Source organism: Sceloporus occidentalis, unplaced genomic scaffold, assembly GCF_023333645.1.
Source record: "Sceloporus occidentalis isolate IW3139 unplaced genomic scaffold, rSceOcc1.0.p SCAF_83, whole genome shotgun sequence".
NCBI classification, from domain to species: Eukaryota; Metazoa; Chordata; class Lepidosauria; order Squamata; family Phrynosomatidae; genus Sceloporus; species Sceloporus occidentalis.
Genome location: NW_028317063.1, coordinates 2,942,284 through 2,960,945, shown reverse-complemented (window position 1 = coordinate 2,960,945; position 18,662 = coordinate 2,942,284). Strand labels below are relative to the sequence as shown.

At 44.0% G+C, this 18,662-nt stretch overlaps 1 protein-coding gene across 1 annotated transcript; it reads right to left on the bottom strand.

Moving 5' to 3' along the window:
• Nucleotides 1-1,973: 1,973 nt before the first annotated feature.
• On the bottom strand, nucleotides 1,974-14,146 carry LOC149285181 (activin receptor type-2A-like). The gene is made up of 12 exons (XM_089495725.1): nucleotides 14,014-14,146; nucleotides 10,563-10,770; nucleotides 9,627-9,736; nucleotides 8,795-8,949; nucleotides 5,665-5,688; nucleotides 4,806-4,949; nucleotides 4,066-4,209; nucleotides 3,747-3,892; nucleotides 3,145-3,259; nucleotides 2,725-2,863; nucleotides 2,244-2,374; nucleotides 1,974-2,165 (listed from the first exon to the last, which is right to left on the bottom strand). The coding sequence occupies exons 1-12, from the start codon at nucleotides 14,144-14,146 to the stop codon at nucleotides 1,974-1,976; spliced, it is 1,641 nt and encodes a 546-aa protein (XP_089351851.1).
• Nucleotides 14,147-18,662: the final 4,516 nt, after the last annotated feature.

Sequence of the window (18,662 nt, the reverse complement as noted above, 5' to 3'; positions counted from 1 at the left end):
GTGGTTCTGTGAATTGTTGCATATCGTAAGTAAAACATTGCGTACCGCGAGTTGGAATTACGGAAATCGCTGTTATTTTAAGCTCCTGATTGACTAGAAATTGACTTTTTAATAATAATAAAAAAAAAGTTTCCTGCATCAGAATTTACAAAGATAATAATAATACTGGCTGAAGAAGGTTCGCTGTAAAACAAGTTAAAAAAAAATTTAGAAGGAAAAAACATTTACTTTGGCATTTACAAAATTAACAAATTGTTACTCCACTTTGAGACGGACTTTGGCACCTCCTCCCCAAATCCAATCCATTTATGCCAATATGGTACAAAAAAAAAACGTAAATTTCCCATTTTATTCAGTTTCTAGACGTAATTGTTACATCTCAATAATTGCATATTTTTGGGCAATACTTTTTTTTTTGTTTAAATACTTTTCCCTGATTTTATAACGTTCTGAAAAGGCAAAAAAAACCCAAAACATAAGTCGTATCGGAGAACGATAAGGTAGATCGTAAGATCGCGAACGCTACATTGACCACAATGGCACTACGGTTGTGTATTGTGTATACGTCTCAAAGCATAGTAAGGGATTCTGGGTAATGAATCTTCCTGAGGATCCGGAAACGGCCGTGCGAGGCCGCATCCCGACTACTGAACAGAACGCACAATTTAGCGGATGAGCCTCTGTCAACACGGACGAGAAAGTCGAAAGAATTGATGGTTCCAGTGTTCCAAGTTCACAAAAAAAATTAGGAAAGAAAGAATAAAAAGCATGCTTTAGGGTTTCGCGGCAAACCTACGCGGCTTTTAAATGAAACGACAGGGTTTTGTAGGTAAGAAAAAGAAAAAAAAAAAGGTAATAGAAAGGCGTCTTAGAATCGGCACGTTTTGTTTTATGGGTGGAAAAAAAAAAAAAAAAGCCAAAAGGAAGAAAAAAAAAAAAAAAAAGAAAATTTAAAAATAACTGCTTTCGGAATGGCTATTTATTGTTATTTAACCTTTCCAGGGATTGTTACTTAACCCCAGCGTCGCCAGGGCAATACCTTGGCAAGCAAAATGGTTAAAGCAAAACCGACTGCCTTCGGGCGCTCAACTGACGCTCATTACCCTCAACTAACACGGGCTGGCTGAGGATGATGAGGGTTGTGGTTCAGCAGCAATTACAGAGCAGTTTATCTGCTCCCCGGTAAGTTTATATAGCTTAACCCCCCCATTTTTACTTTCTACTTACACAGTTGACATTTTAATACATTATTTTTCTTTTTAAAAAAAAAAAAAAAAAAAAAAAGGTAAAAGGAACGATTTATTAAAATCTTAGTGTTTTCAATTGTATAATTTAATTTAGAGAGTTGTGGAACTGAGGTATACCTTGGTTGAAAGTATGCTTGGAAGCCTCGTTTAAATGTTCCACCGAGTATTTAAGGGTTAATATATACATTTAACAGCAGCACACTAAACATTCACAAGCTGTGTCATATTGGCATTACAATAGTCATTTATAGAAACACAACAGCAAATGCAATAAAAACCGTTACCCTTTTTTTTTTTAAAATCTGAAATGAAATGCTTTGATTTAAAAAAAAAAAATAATAACAGTAAGTAGTTCTCTTAAGATATTAGTCTTTTTTTTTTTTCTGACGCGTTTAGAAAACCGGTGTCAGTTTATTAGCCAGAAAGGTCCTTATTTCTTCATTATATATATATTTTGTTTCATTCCTTAAAACTTATTGCAAAGTCGCTGCAAGTCACACGGCCGCCCGGCCTTTCCGTGGAATGAAATAAGTCTTGTGGATCCGTGTCGTCGAGCGTCTCCAAAGCCGACCCTTCCGAGGAAAGACCAACCAATTCCCGGGTCCTTTTTGTATTTGTTTTTCCCCCTCGAGTGAAAGACTCCGTGTTTGTCCAGAAGCGGATCCTTTAGCTTAGCGGCTCCGCGCGGGAGTCCGGTGAGTAGATGCGCACGTCCACGCGCGGCCATCATAGACTGGATTCCTTGGGGGGGAAGTCCACGTTCGTGACCATCGTGACCACCGTTACAATGTCCTCGGTCGTGATACTCGCGAGTCTCTGCATCTGAATGATTCGCTCCACCACGCAGCCGGCTGATAACCTGGCTTCGGCGTCGTGATCCCAGCACTCCTCTATAGTCTCACAAAGCATCGCCAGGCCCTGCGGGGGAGAGCCCAGTTAGGGAGCCGTCGCAAACAATAAAGACCCTCTTACACGTCTAAGAAACGTGGTACTCACCGCGTGTTTCTGCCAGCACTCCCTTAGAATGGGTCTCGTCTTTTTGTGCACCACTATTTCTTGCATGTCTTCAAGCGACGGATGCTGACCGACTTCCTCTTCAAACGGCAACATGTATTCATCCACGGGACCTGCACACGTATGTTACAGAATTACTGAGACGCCGGAACCGGATTATTGGAAAGGGAAGGACGGGAAGTTAAAGGCGCAGCATTCACAACACATACAGTTTGCTTTAATGGAAAGCTGCTCATTCACTCGCCGGCCGTCAGTCGAGAGCGCTATGTCTCCCCCAGCACCCGGGTTCACTACGGAGTCCCGCCGCAACCCATTCGTGCCATCGACAGGCCAAAAGAGGCAGCAGGAGATAGAAAGAAACCGTACGCCGCGGTGCGCTGCAACCCCAGATTGATACGGAGTCGGTTCTGTCATTTATTTCTTGGTTGGTCTAAACACCGGTTTAATAACCCGCGGGACTCACCATCTGAAGCTGTGCATCTGGAGGCGAGTTCCCAGAGAACTAATCCAAACGCATACATGTCTATCCTTAAGAACGCGTCTCTCTGGAAATTGATCGCGCCTTCTAATACTTCCGGGGCCATGTACCTCCGAGTCCCGACCTGAAAAGAGAGTTAGTGGAGTTTAAACCCCAGCAGTCGGCTAGTAGCGGTTACCCCAGGATTAACGTATCGTGCCGTGGCTACGGCCGGCGCCTAATATATATGCAGCATGTTCCAGGTCACGGAATAAATACACGCAGCCCCCCTTTTATACCACGAGACATTTCAAGGACATCTGTGCGGCGCGCTGCTTAGAGGGGGGACTTTGCACACTCGTCACGGACAGAAAAATGATTTACTTGTAAAGAATATGAAAAACTTAATGGATCGAGAGTCCTTACCTGTCCGTGCGTGTCCCCGGCGGACTTCCCAGCTTCAAACTTCAGAGCCAGACCGAAGTCTGCTATACAGGCGGTCAGGTTGTTTTTAAGGAGCACATTTTTGCTCTTGATATCCCTTTAAAAGGAGAAACAGTTTTAAAATAAAAACTAAATAGGATTTTGAATAATTATTTTTGTGTATATACATACAGTATATATATATATACACACACACACATATATATATACACACATATATATACATACACATGATATATATATATATATATATATCTCATTACATAAGTTATGGTGGGTAAAAGGTGATGGAAACCCTTCCACTTAAATTTAAGGGGTAGTAGAAGTATTATTAAGCACTCCTCTACAGACACCAGACAAGCCAGAAGGCTTGCTTTTCCCTCAGAAATCTCATGGTGCTTTCACAACCACAAGGGATTCTGGGTAGGCGCATGCAAATAAGGTTAACAATTATCACCTTTGCCTCTATATCCACTTTATACATGGATCCCTGTGTGTATATATACACACACACAATGTATTTTGTATGTTTCCGTGCGGTCCAGCCTGGCACAGATGGGGAGAAAGCAGCAGATATAAATTACCTATGGGCTACTGCTGGTTTGTGTCCATCTTCCAGGCCTGGGATATCCTCGTGGAGGTACGCCAAGCCCCGGGCCATAGTTTCAACTATATGGTAAAGTTCATTCCAAGACACGACGTTCGCCTTCAGGAAATCGGTGAGCGAGCCCTGCGGACGAGGAGCACGAGGAGTTACAATAACGACACGCGCCGCTAATCCTCGGCCAATAAAACACAGCGGAATATTTCACGGAAAAGTTTGCTTTTGACCCAAGGCCGGTTATTAACCCCTTCCAGTGTCAGCACGCCGGGAATGTTAAGAGGCACATCGGGAATATTTACCTTTTCATGGAAAGCGGTTATCAGCCAAAGATCAGTGTCAAGATTCGTGCCTCGCTTTTCAGCGCCGATGAAATGCAAGATGTTTTCATGCTTCATGCCAGGAAGGCTGTAAATTTCATATTCGTTCTGCCAAGACAGCTTGTCCTGAAGAAAGAGGACAAGAGTTCAGCCTTCAAAGGAATGCATGCGCCGGGATGTCGGTACACAAACCGGTATACGCCGCGGCCAAGTTCTACAACTCCTCGGTACAGACATTAGCTGTCAGCAGAAGATTTAATGTAAGTGGGGCCCCTAGACCAGCCTCTGCTTGTGGATCCCAACCACCGTGCCCCCCATACTTCACAGCGCCCCCTTCTTTCTGCACCTTCCCCTCCACGGCCCTCCAGGGGAGTAAAATAAAAATACAGGGGCTTTACAGACCCCTTTCCTGCTGTGGGCTCCTAAAGAATGAACGGGCCCTATACAGCGGCACCCCGGACAGCTGCCCCACTCCCCTTAAAGAAGGGCCTGCATAACATTTCTAGTCAGCGACTAACGCACCTTCTTTATTTAAAGAAACACGGACACTTAAAATATGCTATTGGGGGGGGTTTATTATGATTTTTTTTGTAAATTCCGACTCGAACGAACCTCCACGCGAGGCGGCGGCGGCAGCAGCGTGCTGCACCGAGTCGAGGCAACAAGTCTCGGCAGCGCGAGGAAATACTTGCGGGGCCGTGTCGGAACACGCCGGGACATACCTGCAGCGGGAATATCTTGACAGCCACGGTCTCGTGTAATAACTGAGCTTTCCACACGCAGCCGAACCTCCCTCTCGCTTTGACCTCCAGCAGCTGCAGAGGCTTCAGGCCCAGGAGAGGCGACGGCGGCGGCGGCCCCGGATCCTAGGAAAGAGTCGGAGAATTATGAGCTACGGGCCCCGTCGGCTTCTTCCCAGAAACACAGCGAGGAAGGGGTTAAACATTCGGATCCGGTCAGGAACGACATGCAGCAAAGCATTCATGTATGATCCGTGCGGATCCAGTCACCCCCGACCTAGCATACAAAATAAACCTCTTCCCAACCCCTAAAGCAATCCCTGGAGCCACACGCTTATCCCATGCATGTTTAAATCCCATCACTGTATTACCCTCTACCACTTCTGCAGGGGGGCTGTTCCATTGATCCACAACCCTTTTAGAAAATAAAAACTCATTGTAGAGGAATTTTATTCTTTTGTCAGTTTTTCTGAAACCGACTCTTATAAATTAGCACTCGGAACCCCAACCAAACTCATAAAACACGCTGTATAAAATTAAAAGGCTACATTAATGTGATAGAAAAGAAAAATATAATAAATAAAACACTGGATTATAAACACATATTCCATCCATAAGCTGCTTTGAAAATAACGCGTGGTTAGATAAAGTTAATAAAAGATGGCGTCGATGCTTCGTAGCCATTATCTGCGTCCTGCGACTAAAAGCTTTATTTCTATGGTTATTTACACAAGAAATATCGTGTCATGCAGGTTATTAGCAAAAAAAAAAAAATTATAATAAAACGATGCAGAAAATTAGAAATCGAAATGCTCCGTAAACAGGCAATAAGGTCTCTTACCTCTATCATAATGTGAAAGGCGTGCTTGCGAGGAAAAACACAGGCAAAACTAATTACTATTTTATCCGCCAACAACCTCTACAGACGTAAAAGAACGCGTTATAATAATAAGCCCGTTAACGCTAAACATTTAGAAGCCACGGCGCGTGCGATCCGACACTCGGGCCGCGCGGACTGAGAGCAGAAAAACAAATTACGCGACGGTTTTAGGCTGAAAAGCTGCAGTTTTACTTTCTGGCAGCAGAGGGCGCTGGTGTGAAAACTAACCGCGTTCAATGGATGAAAATAAGCGGATTCACCGGAAATTGTTTAAAAACTTCAGAAAGTTTATCAGTTATGGGTCACATTTTTCTCGTAGCCAAACTTATACACAGAACCAAGATAAGAAAGATAATGGAGCCCTACAAACAGCATCATAGCAACAACGGGGGAAGAGGAACGCGGGCGCACTGCCACTTGATTAAAAGGACTCGGGTGGAGGGGAAGGGGCCGAGGAGCGCGAGAGAGGAGAGACCCGATAACCTGGTGAGATGTTCTGCAACATTCTGCACATGGAACAGTCCCAAACTCCGAAGCGATGAAGAAGCTCATTATCAACTCAACAAAATCATAAAGAAAAGGCATTCCTTCCTAAAACCTGTTCTGTAAAGAAACATAATTAGACGGGCCGAGGGCTTCTTAGTCAGCCCGGTTTTCCTGATGTAAAGATCTAGATTCAGCGTTTGGATATCATATAAAAAAACTGCATTAACTGCTGGGAGGCTGCTCCACTTATCTACCACCATCTCAGTAAAGCAAATCCTCCTCGCGTTACCTCTAAGACTCTGACCTTCTAATTATAGAATCTAAATCGGCGCTAGATTAATAATAAACGTTAATCACGCTCTGCATTTCCATCGTTTCAATATCACTGGAGTCAAGGCCAGGTTCTGTGCGCCCCCCCCCCCCCCGAACTCCAGCAGAAAGCCGTAAAATATGTAAAAAATTACGACTATTCAGGCAACCTGCTAAAAATCTACAATCCCGGAAACGTACGTGCGACCTTCTCAGTCACTTATTACTTTCACAGCAAAGCAATATTTCTGCAGTATTCTCCGCCGCGATCTCATTATCATATATTATACACACGTATATGATAAATATACATACACACATACCGTATTGGCTCGAATATAGGCACTTTTTCCCCCCACTAAGTCTTTAAAGTGGGGGTGCGGCCTATATTCGGGGTCTAGCGCCCGACAGGCAGCGGGGTTAGGATACAGATCCCCCGCAGCGGTTTAGGGGACCCGTATCCTACTCTCTGATACGCTCAGACAGCCTCCCCTGCCAGCACTTTCCACTTTCCAGCACCGGAGATTGTCTAAGCGCATCGTGCGGACGGTCACCGGCTGCGGAGGTTGTTTACCCGCGTATACAACTTCCGGTCCCGGCACATCCGCTGAGTCCCGGCACCGGAAGTTGTATACGCGTATTGCGTAGATGTCCCCCGCCGGCCACGCAAGACACCCGGGAGTCTGCTCTGGTAAGTCGGGGGGGGTGCAGAGTGGCAGCATATCTCGGGGGGGGAGGACAGTGGCAGCATATCTCGGGGGGGGGGGAAGACAGAGTGGCAGCATGTTTTTTGGTGCTTTTTTAAAGAAAAAAACTTTTTCTTTAAAAAAGCACCAAACTTTTAGGGGGTGGCCTATATACGGGGGCGGCCTATATCTGCACCAATACGGTATATATATATATATATATATATATATATATATATATATATATATATATATATATATATATATATATATATATATATATATATATATATATATATATATAGCGCCAACAGTTTCCGCAGAGCCTCTAACGTTCAGAGTGTCTCAGCCGCTACACTAACATCCGCTTCTGGCTCTTATCGCAGCCCAGAACACAGACGGAATAACATGGCTTTCCGCGTTTTTCTGCGCAGTCTCGGCGTTAATCCGATGGAAGGAGGTCGTTGCGCATAAAAAGGTCTCGCAAGCGCACAACAGGCCCAATGCCCGAAGCGTGGGTCGTGACCCGACGAGCCTCATTCTAGCACCTAGGATGCGCCCCTTCATTCTTCGCTATACCCAGCAGCGCTTATGGCTTCTCCCTGCTTCGTCGATCTAATAATAATAATAATAATAATAATAATAATAATAATAATCAGAGCTGTTAATCCGTGGCGGCTTCAGGATCATTCAGCGCAGGAGACGGAGAAACCAAACGCAGCGATGAATGGCAGGAGTCAGATTTCAGTTTGGAGACCCCACAGCGTAAACACGCCACCCCTCCCCCACACACGCATTCTTCCGGCTATCGGTAATGTTGGGTTTCTCTTAAAGTCTGACATCGAGGGCTGCATTTCGCCTTCACCCGGGCTAGCCAAGTGCAGCATAAAAGCGACCCCCGTCTCACACCGCAGGCAATCATTAGCCCAGGGAGAAGATCTCAACGGTAGTGACGGACTATGCAGGGTTCGCCGTTTAGAAAGCACAGACCCTGCGGGGTTCACAACTATAACGGGGTTTGGAGAATAACCGCTAAGCGAAGAGGCAAGAAAGTAAATGCCCTTCCCTGCCGGATGCCCGCATAGGTCCGAGCGCCGGGTGCATGATTACAATACCTGTAAAGTAACGCGCGGCACGCGGATAACCGCATGTCAAGTACTACTGGGGGCCGGGCGTGGACAATGATTAATCTTATGTAAATACTTATCGTACTAAAAGATAAAATAAATAAAAACCAGCAAGAAAGTCAGTCCTGGAGAAGTGACTTTATATATTCTTCCAACACCGTTTCCCATTGTTTTAATAAAAACAGCTAATTTTGACAGTATAAACTTTATTCTACCAAAAAAGGGAAAGAAACGCAGCATTTCAGCTTGAAAACCCCCTAAAACACTTCTCACTTGAAATAAGGAATAATCCAAGTCGCTTAGGACAGCGGAAGGTTCTGCCAACTATACGTGCGGTAATGTGCGTGACATGACTCTTATCAACGTTAAAATACTTCATCCTTATGTTTCGGTTTGAAAGGACCCGGATTGTAACGCTTTGTAAGACGCTCAGGTAGAGGAGGCATTTGAAGTTTGAAGCAAGCATACGGCAGAGCCACTTACCTGCGTGGGAACCAAGACTGGTGGATATGCGAGCTTGTGATGTCTATACATCCAAAACGAAAAAAGGATTATGACCGCGAACCCCATGATAGGCACCAGCGAGTACAGCAAAGTGTTGAATAAAGGCGGTTTGGGTGTAACAGGATTTGAGGTGGCTGTAAGAGGAGAAAATGATCCGTTACAAAGTTTGTGAGAGACGGCGGCAACAGAGCAAAATATAGAAACCAAAATCATTCCCCCAATACTATTTTACACACAAGAGGCTGACCGCCGGAATTCCGGGCAGATTGGAAATAGAGTTCAATGTTTAATCTTTGCACAGCGATAGTAACGCCTGTTCATATCTGTAACGTAACATTCGACTATTCCTGGGAAAAAGATTAATGGATTTCTCGATAAGCAGGAGTTCCGTATTTGCTTTGGGGGAGAACAATGAGACGCTGCCCGTCTTACAGGGTCAGCGAGACCTTAGAGAGCGGCAGTGCCAACCTTAAAGCCCGTCTCGTCAACTACAAGCATTAAGACCATCACACAATTCACATCCCTGTTTTGCTGCCAGGAGCTCCTCCACATCCTACAGTGTGGGGGGGGGGTGACGCTGGGCAACACGGCACATAAAACCTGGGGCACGAAATGCACAAAATATATACTTTTCTCTCTCGTATACCCTTATCTTCTCGCCCAACCGTCCTCCAGTCGGGATTACATAATTTGCAACATAAGGGTGGTAGCCATTTCACCCGCTGTGGTGCTAGATGTATAGGTAAGCACGTATTGGTGTGCGTTTATGTATAAATATCGGTTTAGAACGTAAAAGGAAGGCAATACTCACGTTGTGTGACTTCCATCTCGGGTACATGAATGAACCGGTCATTACAGATATTGCCTTCACAGCAGCAAAAAAACACATCCGGGTTCTCCTTCTTCTCAACGCATTCATTCCTGAACAGAACAAGAGTGTCGGTGACAATCTCCACGTCTTACGTTTTATACCCAAAGTCTGCAAACCTTTAACGGTTGCATCGGCTACTTTTTCCTTTAGAACTAGTTACCCCACGCCTGTGAACCCCCACATTCTGGATGCAGATGACATCCCTGTGACATCGTTAGTCATTACTGCTTATCACAGGGCTTGACAAATTTGTTGTGAATCTAGGCGATAGCTAAAAAAGTTAGGAGCCAGGATTTTTTTTTTTTTGGTCAGAAGTGATCTGATCATCATCATCACCCCACTTACTAAACTCACAGCATTTGACCTGGAAGCACCCAGGACTTTCAGGTCAGTGCTGTTTGTTTTTTTTTTTTTTTTATTATTTTTTTTAATTTTATTATTTTTTTAACCATTTCAATGCTGATGTTCCCTTAGAGCACAGCATTGACTGATATTAAGTCCCCCACAAGCTTGTGGGGTCAAATGTTAACCCCTGCAATGCCACGAATGTGTCATACACAATTGTGGCATTGAAGGGGTTAACGCTGCACTGTCGCTCTCAGGGAGCGATCAGGAAGCAGGGGGGTGTTGGGGCTGCTCCCCACACTCGTGTGGAGACCGAAGAACCCTCTCCCTCTCGATAAGAGCTACTCATTTTTTACTTTACCGAAAGAGTGGTAGATAAGTAAAACAGCCTCCCAGCAGAAGTGGTAGAGGCTAATACTGTAAGGGAATTTAAAAAATGCATGGGATAGGTAGATAGTGAATCCGAGATGAGCCCAACGAACGATTGGTTGGGGATTGTACGGGTTACAGGTGCCAGGCTCCTCTTATTACCTGTCGTAACAGTTGATGTCATCCAACCAGCACCCTTGTTTGAGAATTTCGATAGATCCAGACACATTCTTCCACGTGGCGAAGCAATGCCTCCTCTTGTCATTGTCACTGTAGCAGGTCTCTATTCCGCTGCGATTCGTCTTATCCTTTTCCCAACTCGCATTGTAGAAGATGCATTTTTGGGTTTCAGATCTTCCAAGTATGGCTCCTATATTTAATAAATAAATAAACGCCGGGCTTTTAGCAACGGGGTAAAAAAAAAAAACCTAACACATTAAACCACGTTCAGCGCATTCATTTGTCAGCTTGAACTCGGTAAGAAATGAAATGAGCTTCTAGCGGCAGCACCCGCTATTAGTGAGAAAAAGGCATGCAGTACATAGTGCTCTAGAATGGCTGGAAATACTGTGATAATGATCTCTACGATACACCCACTCATTTGAGAGCAGAAGGGGTTAATAACACTCACACTCCCATAGCCGGAGCACTTACAGCCACGTAGTAGAGTTTCGGTGGAAGGCATGCAGTGTTTAAATATTGGGTTGTGACCCTCTCGTTCTGAAACGGAGGGCACTCGACTCAGTATCGCTAATGACATCAGATTACAATCAAACACAATCCTTGGTGTCATGATTAACTCATATAACGTAGTGGATGCATGGAAGGGTAACCCAGCAGAGGTGGTTAGTTTCTTTGTTTAAGCATTCAATGAGTTAATCTGAGGTTGATTTAAATGTGTTTTTGTGCATGCCCTCTGTATCTGTTGTGGCTAGAGGTGTCATCTTCCCAAAGGACCCCTGTGGTGATTCATGGCCTTACAGATAAGGACCCTGAGTTATAGGAATTCCATTCCTATCTTAAGTGGAGGGGTTTCCATCACCTTTACCCCACCATAACTTATTGGCACATCAAAGATGGGACCCGATTCTTGGGGATGGTGTCATATAATCAGTCATGTGGTCAGAGGGGCGTTTGCTTGCAAAAGTCTGATTTAGGGACAAAGCAGCGACCTCAAAGCAGAACTCCATGATATACTCTGATCGGAACAACATCGTAACAATCCATCTGGACTTAAGGAGTTCCCACAGGCCTACTTATTGGAGAAACTCGTGAGTGAGGGTCCTGTGTTTAAGTCCCTTTGTTTTTAAGAACTGTTTGCTGTTTTATTTTTATTTTGTATGTCTTGTTTTTTGTAATTCTGGCACTGTGTAATCTTTGTCTTTTTGTTATTAAAATATTCATAATCCAAGTCTGTCTTTGGGCTCTAGTATCGATATCCACAAACCCTAAGAGAGGATAACACGTTACCATATTGTTAAGTTTTACAGGATATATATATATATATATATATATATATATATGTTAGTTGCCCGGGGTGGGTTGATATATATATAGAGATAAAGGTTCTAATTCGGATTTCTCACGAATCCGGTATCAAAATCGTGAGTGGTGGCAGACTACCTGGGGGGATACAGGCAGGATTTGGGGGTTAATTTGGTGTAACTTATGCCTTGTTAAGGGGTGAAGTTAGTAAATCCAGAGGCCTGGTGCTATTAACCCCTTCATGCCCACGCCCTCCACACAGTCACGGCTTGGCAAGTAGTCCTGACCGTGACACTTGGGAAAATGCATTTTATGCACAATAAGAAAATACAATGGTCTATAAGAATGTTATTTAATGCACCATTCAGCAGGCCGGCTCATCCTGAATATGAAAAGCACGTATCGTGACATTATACATACACACACCTCCCCCATTACAGCACCAGCTTCTCCCCCACCCCAGCTACTTTATAATAATAATTTAAAATTCACTATCATTCTTGCTGGCAGCAATATATTTGGGTTCCGTGGCAAACGTGTGATACACCGACATGTGTCTATCAATGAATGTAGTCAGATACAGCGAGGTCACTGGGTCCTTAGCAAGGACTCAAAGACTCAAAGCCAACGAGCTGCATTGGGCTACGGGATAAAAATGTTCCGAAGTGTTTCAGAAAATAAGCAAATATACAAACACACACACTCATTAAAAAGTGGGGTCACAAACAGAAATGTCTGTTTTTGAACGAAAATCATTTTATCCATTAAAATAACATGAAATGGATCCGAAATCCAGCACAGACGGGGTTAATGCTGTAAATGACTATTGTAGCGGGATTTTTAATGGATATATCTTTATAGGCGTACAGAGGCCCTTCATCACTCCCATCACTCCTGTGTTCCAATGGCCCTTTATCACTCCCATCACTCCCCTGTTCCAATGGCCCTTTATCACTCCCATCACTCCCGTCTTCCAATGGCCCTTTATCACTCCCGTGTTCCAATGGCACGTTGTGTTCGCTGATTCAAGTTTAAGTTTAAAAGGCTAATTGATCGTTAGAAACCCTTTTGCAAATTATGTTACAGCTAGAATTGTCCTTGTGTTTTAAAGACAAACAATGAATCCCAGCATATCTTTAAGCACATTAAATGTTACAATGCAGTTTCAGACTAATCTGTGGGGCAGTTTAGGTCACTCGGGCCTCGTCTTTAGAAACAGTCTATATGTTTAGGTCTCACGCACTCTCTATGCACGATTTCCCGCATCGTAAGTAGCGGAATTCACTATAAAGATGACGTATATTTTCTGTTCCCTCCCAGCTATTGACATCTATAAAGAAAACCATAAAATCAAACCGAAAGAGGAAAGTCCGCAGCGTCTGCGGGATATTTATATGATCAGCGGGGTAACTGGAACGCGTGGGACGTAGGTGTGTGTGTAAGTGTTCAGTGTTTTGGATGGGCGTCTGTGTGATTTACAGACTCTACATACAGGGTTTGCTACAGTCGAAGGTACCTCTTCACGGCCAGACGCCGAGGGCCGGTAGTAGTCGGAGCCGACTTCCGAAGCTCTTTATGTGAAGCCAGAGACGCCTTTCACTGTTTTTTTCCCCAACAATACGTGGTTTCAGTAAGGCCGCCTAACACCATTTACTGTGCCATGTAACTGGGACACGCAAACTACCATAAAGTTACTATATGTGACAAACACACACATTCCAGCCCCACAGCAACAAGACCGTAACACGGCGGGACTTACCCCTGGAGTTAGTAAAAGCTACGTGAATACAGACTATTTATGTTGACGAGTTTATGGGGAAGAAGCCGGAACTTTGCTTTGTGAACTTGGGAGAAATTATTAAAAAAAAATCCTGCTTCGTGTAAACAGAATAGAAGCGAGTTGTACGAACCCGAGAACCGGCCGGACGCGTTCTTCCACCGGGATCAAGTATTTTTAATAAAGTGATAGACGTTTCAGATACACCCAGAAGTGACTTCTGTTAATTATCCTGAAACCTGCAGATCCAGAACGTGGCGTTTTCCGGGCTCCCTGGAGCTTTTTGGTTTTTCTCCTATCACATTCGTGAAGCATTAGAGACGTCGGGGGATAGAGAGGAGGAGAGGTTACCGTGAGGATCCGGTGGGGCGTTTGTGGTGGAGACGGGGAGCTCATTGTATTCACTAGCGAATAAACCTTGTGCATAAAATCCTAAAGAGACGTATTCGGAGCACAGAGTGTCTGTTAACCATCTGAGTGCCATAGCGGCGATGAACAAAATCTTAAAACAAATCTTTAATTAATATGGGTTTGCGGGACGCTTGAACTCGGACGATGTGTTTTTTTAAAACCTAATTATGTAACTATTTTAGGATTATCCACCAAAGAACGGACGCCTCCTGTCCCTCCTAATATAAGTCAACCTAACCCAAGGCCTTCAACGTGTCGATATCTGAGAACAATTTCCATCCCGCTAAACTCCTCCGGACAGAAGCCGGGTTCGGTTCACCGATCAAAGCGAGACGCTAGACGGCTTAAGCGAGGAGCTGGGTGAGCTTTTTGGACACCGTCGGCTCCCTTACTGACCTTGCTTTTAATGGAAGATCCGCTGAATCGTTTAATAGTACAAAAAGGTTTAATGCCACTTCCCAAACGTAAAAAACAGGTAAAAATATAGCCTAAATATTAACACAATAAATAACAGCGGGGGGGGGGGGGATTGTTGGCCCGGTAAAGGGGAAATCCCACTAACTTTTTTTTTTTAATAAAAAGGTATAGTTTTGTGTAATATATAATGTTTACAGGCAGCTGCATATTAACCATTTGTATGATTTCTCGCCCTATTATCTCAGCCCGATCTACTAGACAAACCCCCGGCTCCTTATCATACTCTAGTAAACAATACGATTCAGACACCAACACTCTATGGTTTATTCACTAAAGGGGGAGTTATCAAGAGAGTTTTGTTTTCAACACCTTTACTTCACTATACATTGTTAGGGGCCAATCTGATATATTCTACTGCAGACAGACCTGTATAATGCATAGTAAATTGACTACTTCAAAGCCTTCTTACACATTGAATTATGCATTATACAGGACCAGCTTAACGTTTCTTGCCGGAGAATCCTGCATGTATAGAGAAGGGAGGGAGTTAAAACCCACAGCTCTCCTGTAATCTCTCTACATTTAGTGAATTAACCCCTCTGACTATGAAATGAAAGCCTACGGAAGAACGGACTTCATTAGCATTGCCATAAAGCATCAGCTCAGTGCGGTGTTTAAGCCAGGAAAGTCATCCCAAATATCACATGACTGACAGCAATGGCCGCCTCCAGGTAAAAAATATTTTCAAGCAGTGGATAAACAGGCCAGAAAAACAAAATAAAACAAAGAGGCACACGAAGATCCAACCTTACGACGTTACATCAAAGATCAAAGCTGGAGAAGAACGCAGACATGCAGTCTAGACTTCGGTCTACTTCAGAAAGACTCTAATGTGATATGCAGATGTGGTTTTATACGCTTCAAACACACTCAGGGCAACTCTTATCACCTCGAACACGAACGCAACTTGCACCTGAAGCCTCGAGCGCACTTAAAGACCATCTGAAAGAACACGACAGTTAACCTAAAAACGTGTTAAATTTCCCCATAATGCCCTCAAATCAACGCGTATGAACAGATTGTTCGAATGAAGCTCTAGATGTGGATATGATCCATCGATTGAACATTAAAAGCTTTTTTTTTTTTTCTCTTTCTTTCCGAGGCAGACATGAAGGAGCCGTTAATGAAGCAGCAGACAGGCAGGAAACCCGGGGAAGGAAGGGACGATGAGCGTCTCCAAGAAGGTAGAGGAGGTGGTACGGAAATCACGCAAAGCTCTTCAGGCTCCAGGTACATCAATTTCCTAGGGTTATAGAAAGACAATACAACGTTCTTCATCGGCCTGCTATGAAAGCTCATCTATATTTAACGACTCCATGACCATCACCCTCACTAGATTGCCCTTGAGACTCAAAAGACATAAATAAGAGGTTAGCCGACTCTTCTGTGATGTCCCACCGTGCCGAGAGACGTTTTAATCCAGAAGCGATCACTCAGCTTCCCTGTCCCGAGGTTCTCAGTCTTCTCCAAACGCACCCACAACAAACGGGTTTATTACCTAAAGACGGGGTTTGCAGAAAATTTCAGTTTCAGAAATCACTGAATTATGAAGGGGAAACCCAAGAACCTTTCACTTGCAGGAGGCGGATTTATGATTTCATTACCGTTTTTTTTGGGGGGGGGGGTGAAAATCACTAACATAATTCACTTTCGGATTGTCCTGAACTTATTTTTAAGGAATATATTCACTTGATGAATTGTGTCAAAATGTTGAATTCCTTACAGCTCTAATTGTTTAAAAGTAAGGACTAAACCTTATGGTTTTTCATCTATTAAGGGCCAAGTTGCATCGGTATAAGCAGCAATCTGAAGTAGTCATCTCACGCCTTAGTGAATACAGCCCATCATCCAATGTAGGGATCTACAACCAGCAATCAAATGTTTGCATTTGCTGAATTCCTGTGGCCTGCTGTAAATGTTAGCGTTCTGCTCCTGCCTCTGTGTAATTAAATGAATGAGCGTAATGGCGAAAGAATGATCAGGACTGTTACAAACCCAGCTTGGCTCAAAACCACACACACAAATTTTATATATATATTATATATACACACATACACACAAATGCCTATATGGGTAAATATTGCATCATCACACCTATGGTACGGCAGTTTTACTTAACATGATGTCATTCTGTTTACAAAAGGGCCAAATGCTCAAGCTGTAACATTTAACAGGACAATATATTTTTCTAACCAGCCCTCCCCAATTAACAGCTCTGGGCTTTGATCACCCAACTGATATCAGTGCATCAAACACTAAGACACACACTTACACCAACCGTAACCAGCAGGTTAATGGCAGGAGTCTGACGGATGCCAACGATAAGATATTAAGGGTTAAAAAAACTTAGCTTATTAGAGAGAAAAGAATTCCCCACACTGTCCGCTTCTCTTTCTGTATCCGTTACAGGTGATGCGGATACACTCTGCCGTCTATTCACTAAAGCGATAGGTGGTGGGAGAATTTGCTAAAGAGTCTCTATACGTTATGAAGGGCCAACCCCAGCAAGCTGATGCTACATGAAGACCTCGACTGGCCCTGTATAATGTACAGTAAATATGAGGCAGATGCTCGCCCATTAAATTATGCATTATGTAAGTACTGGCCCTGAAAACTCTCCCTTTAGTGAATAAGCCATTCTTTGCAGACATCAGCTCAGTAACACAGCTCGGCAGGCAGAACATCAGAAGGGATGAAATGGGGGCAGGGTACTTATTCTTACAATTAAACTGGGTGGGGGGTATTCACCGGGGTTTATTCACTAAATGGGTAGTTGGAGGTGAGGCCGTGCGTCACATTACCGAGCCCTTTCTTGTGCAGTTTGCTGGCACATCATGGGCTTTCTTGGTAACGGACATTCCGATGCGGGGCAGCTGCCAACGCAATGAGCCAGCCAATCGGGTCAAGCTGGACGCACGTTAAAAGTTAGTAAATGTTAAAAAAAAAAAAAAAAAAAAAGGGATGCCTTTTAGGCTGTAAATAGACAGTTAGTCCAGGATCGATTGAGCGATGTCTGTCACGGCAGAATAATCTAATTGAGGTTTTATTGGGGTGTCTGGGGCTCTCATCTGACCTGTCGCTGCAGGGGGTCGCTGAAACTAACCTGCATCCGTCTCCCAGTTATTCCTAATTTTTTGGCATCTAACATCATACCACAGCCAGGGTAGCTCATGATGATGCTCGGTTTCCTTCATTCCCCAGAAGGGCTAACACCCCATTTCAGTACAAACCCAAAACTACCTCCAGACAAGCGAAGGCTCGATGACGGGGAAAGTAAGTTACATAAAAATTAGTTTCCTGATGTGAAGTCCCTTCCAGTCGTCCACAGCCAAAAGAAACGACTTCTGAAACAGTACGCGACAGCGAACCGATGACTTCCTCCTACATACGGTGGGTTTTTAATACATATATATTGCTCATTTTAAACAAAAATCACCATATAGGTTTATGAAGTACCGGACTGTGAAATAGTCTCATGGAAATGGACAGATCCACACAAAAAAAAAAAAAGCACATTCAAGAAAAATAAACGCGACTAACATCTGCTTCAGACCCAGAGATTGTGCGAATGAATGGGAAATGGCTCGGAGATATTGCAAAATGCTCATTCTTCTTATAAAACCGGCTTCAGCGGAGGTCCGCGTGGCCCATTAGATTGCACAACACGCGCTCGCCCACAGAAAGGGCCGAGCCGCTTAACCTCTCATTTCCCTTTAAGTTTGGAAGAGAATTTCGCTTACACCCAAAGAACATGAAAGGCTTTCCTGCGAATAATTACGTGCGAACAAAATTAAAGTTATAAATAGGTTATACGTAATCGCACTATACTGCCAACTATAGGCGGACCTAGAAAAAGGACCCGCCACAGCAGAAATATACCGGGTTCTTACTTAAACTATCCAGATTCCGGCTCGGACCGCCACCAAACATTTCATACAAATTCCGCCGGCTCTCTCTTAATTCCCAGCCAATTGTAAGACATTGGGGTTTATTCACTAAGGGGTGAGAGCTTGCAGGAGAGTTTAACGCTCACTATTGATCACGAAGGGCCAGCACAAGCAAGTTTGCGAGTGTGATGAGGCGAGCCGGCCTCGTATAATGCATAACTCAAT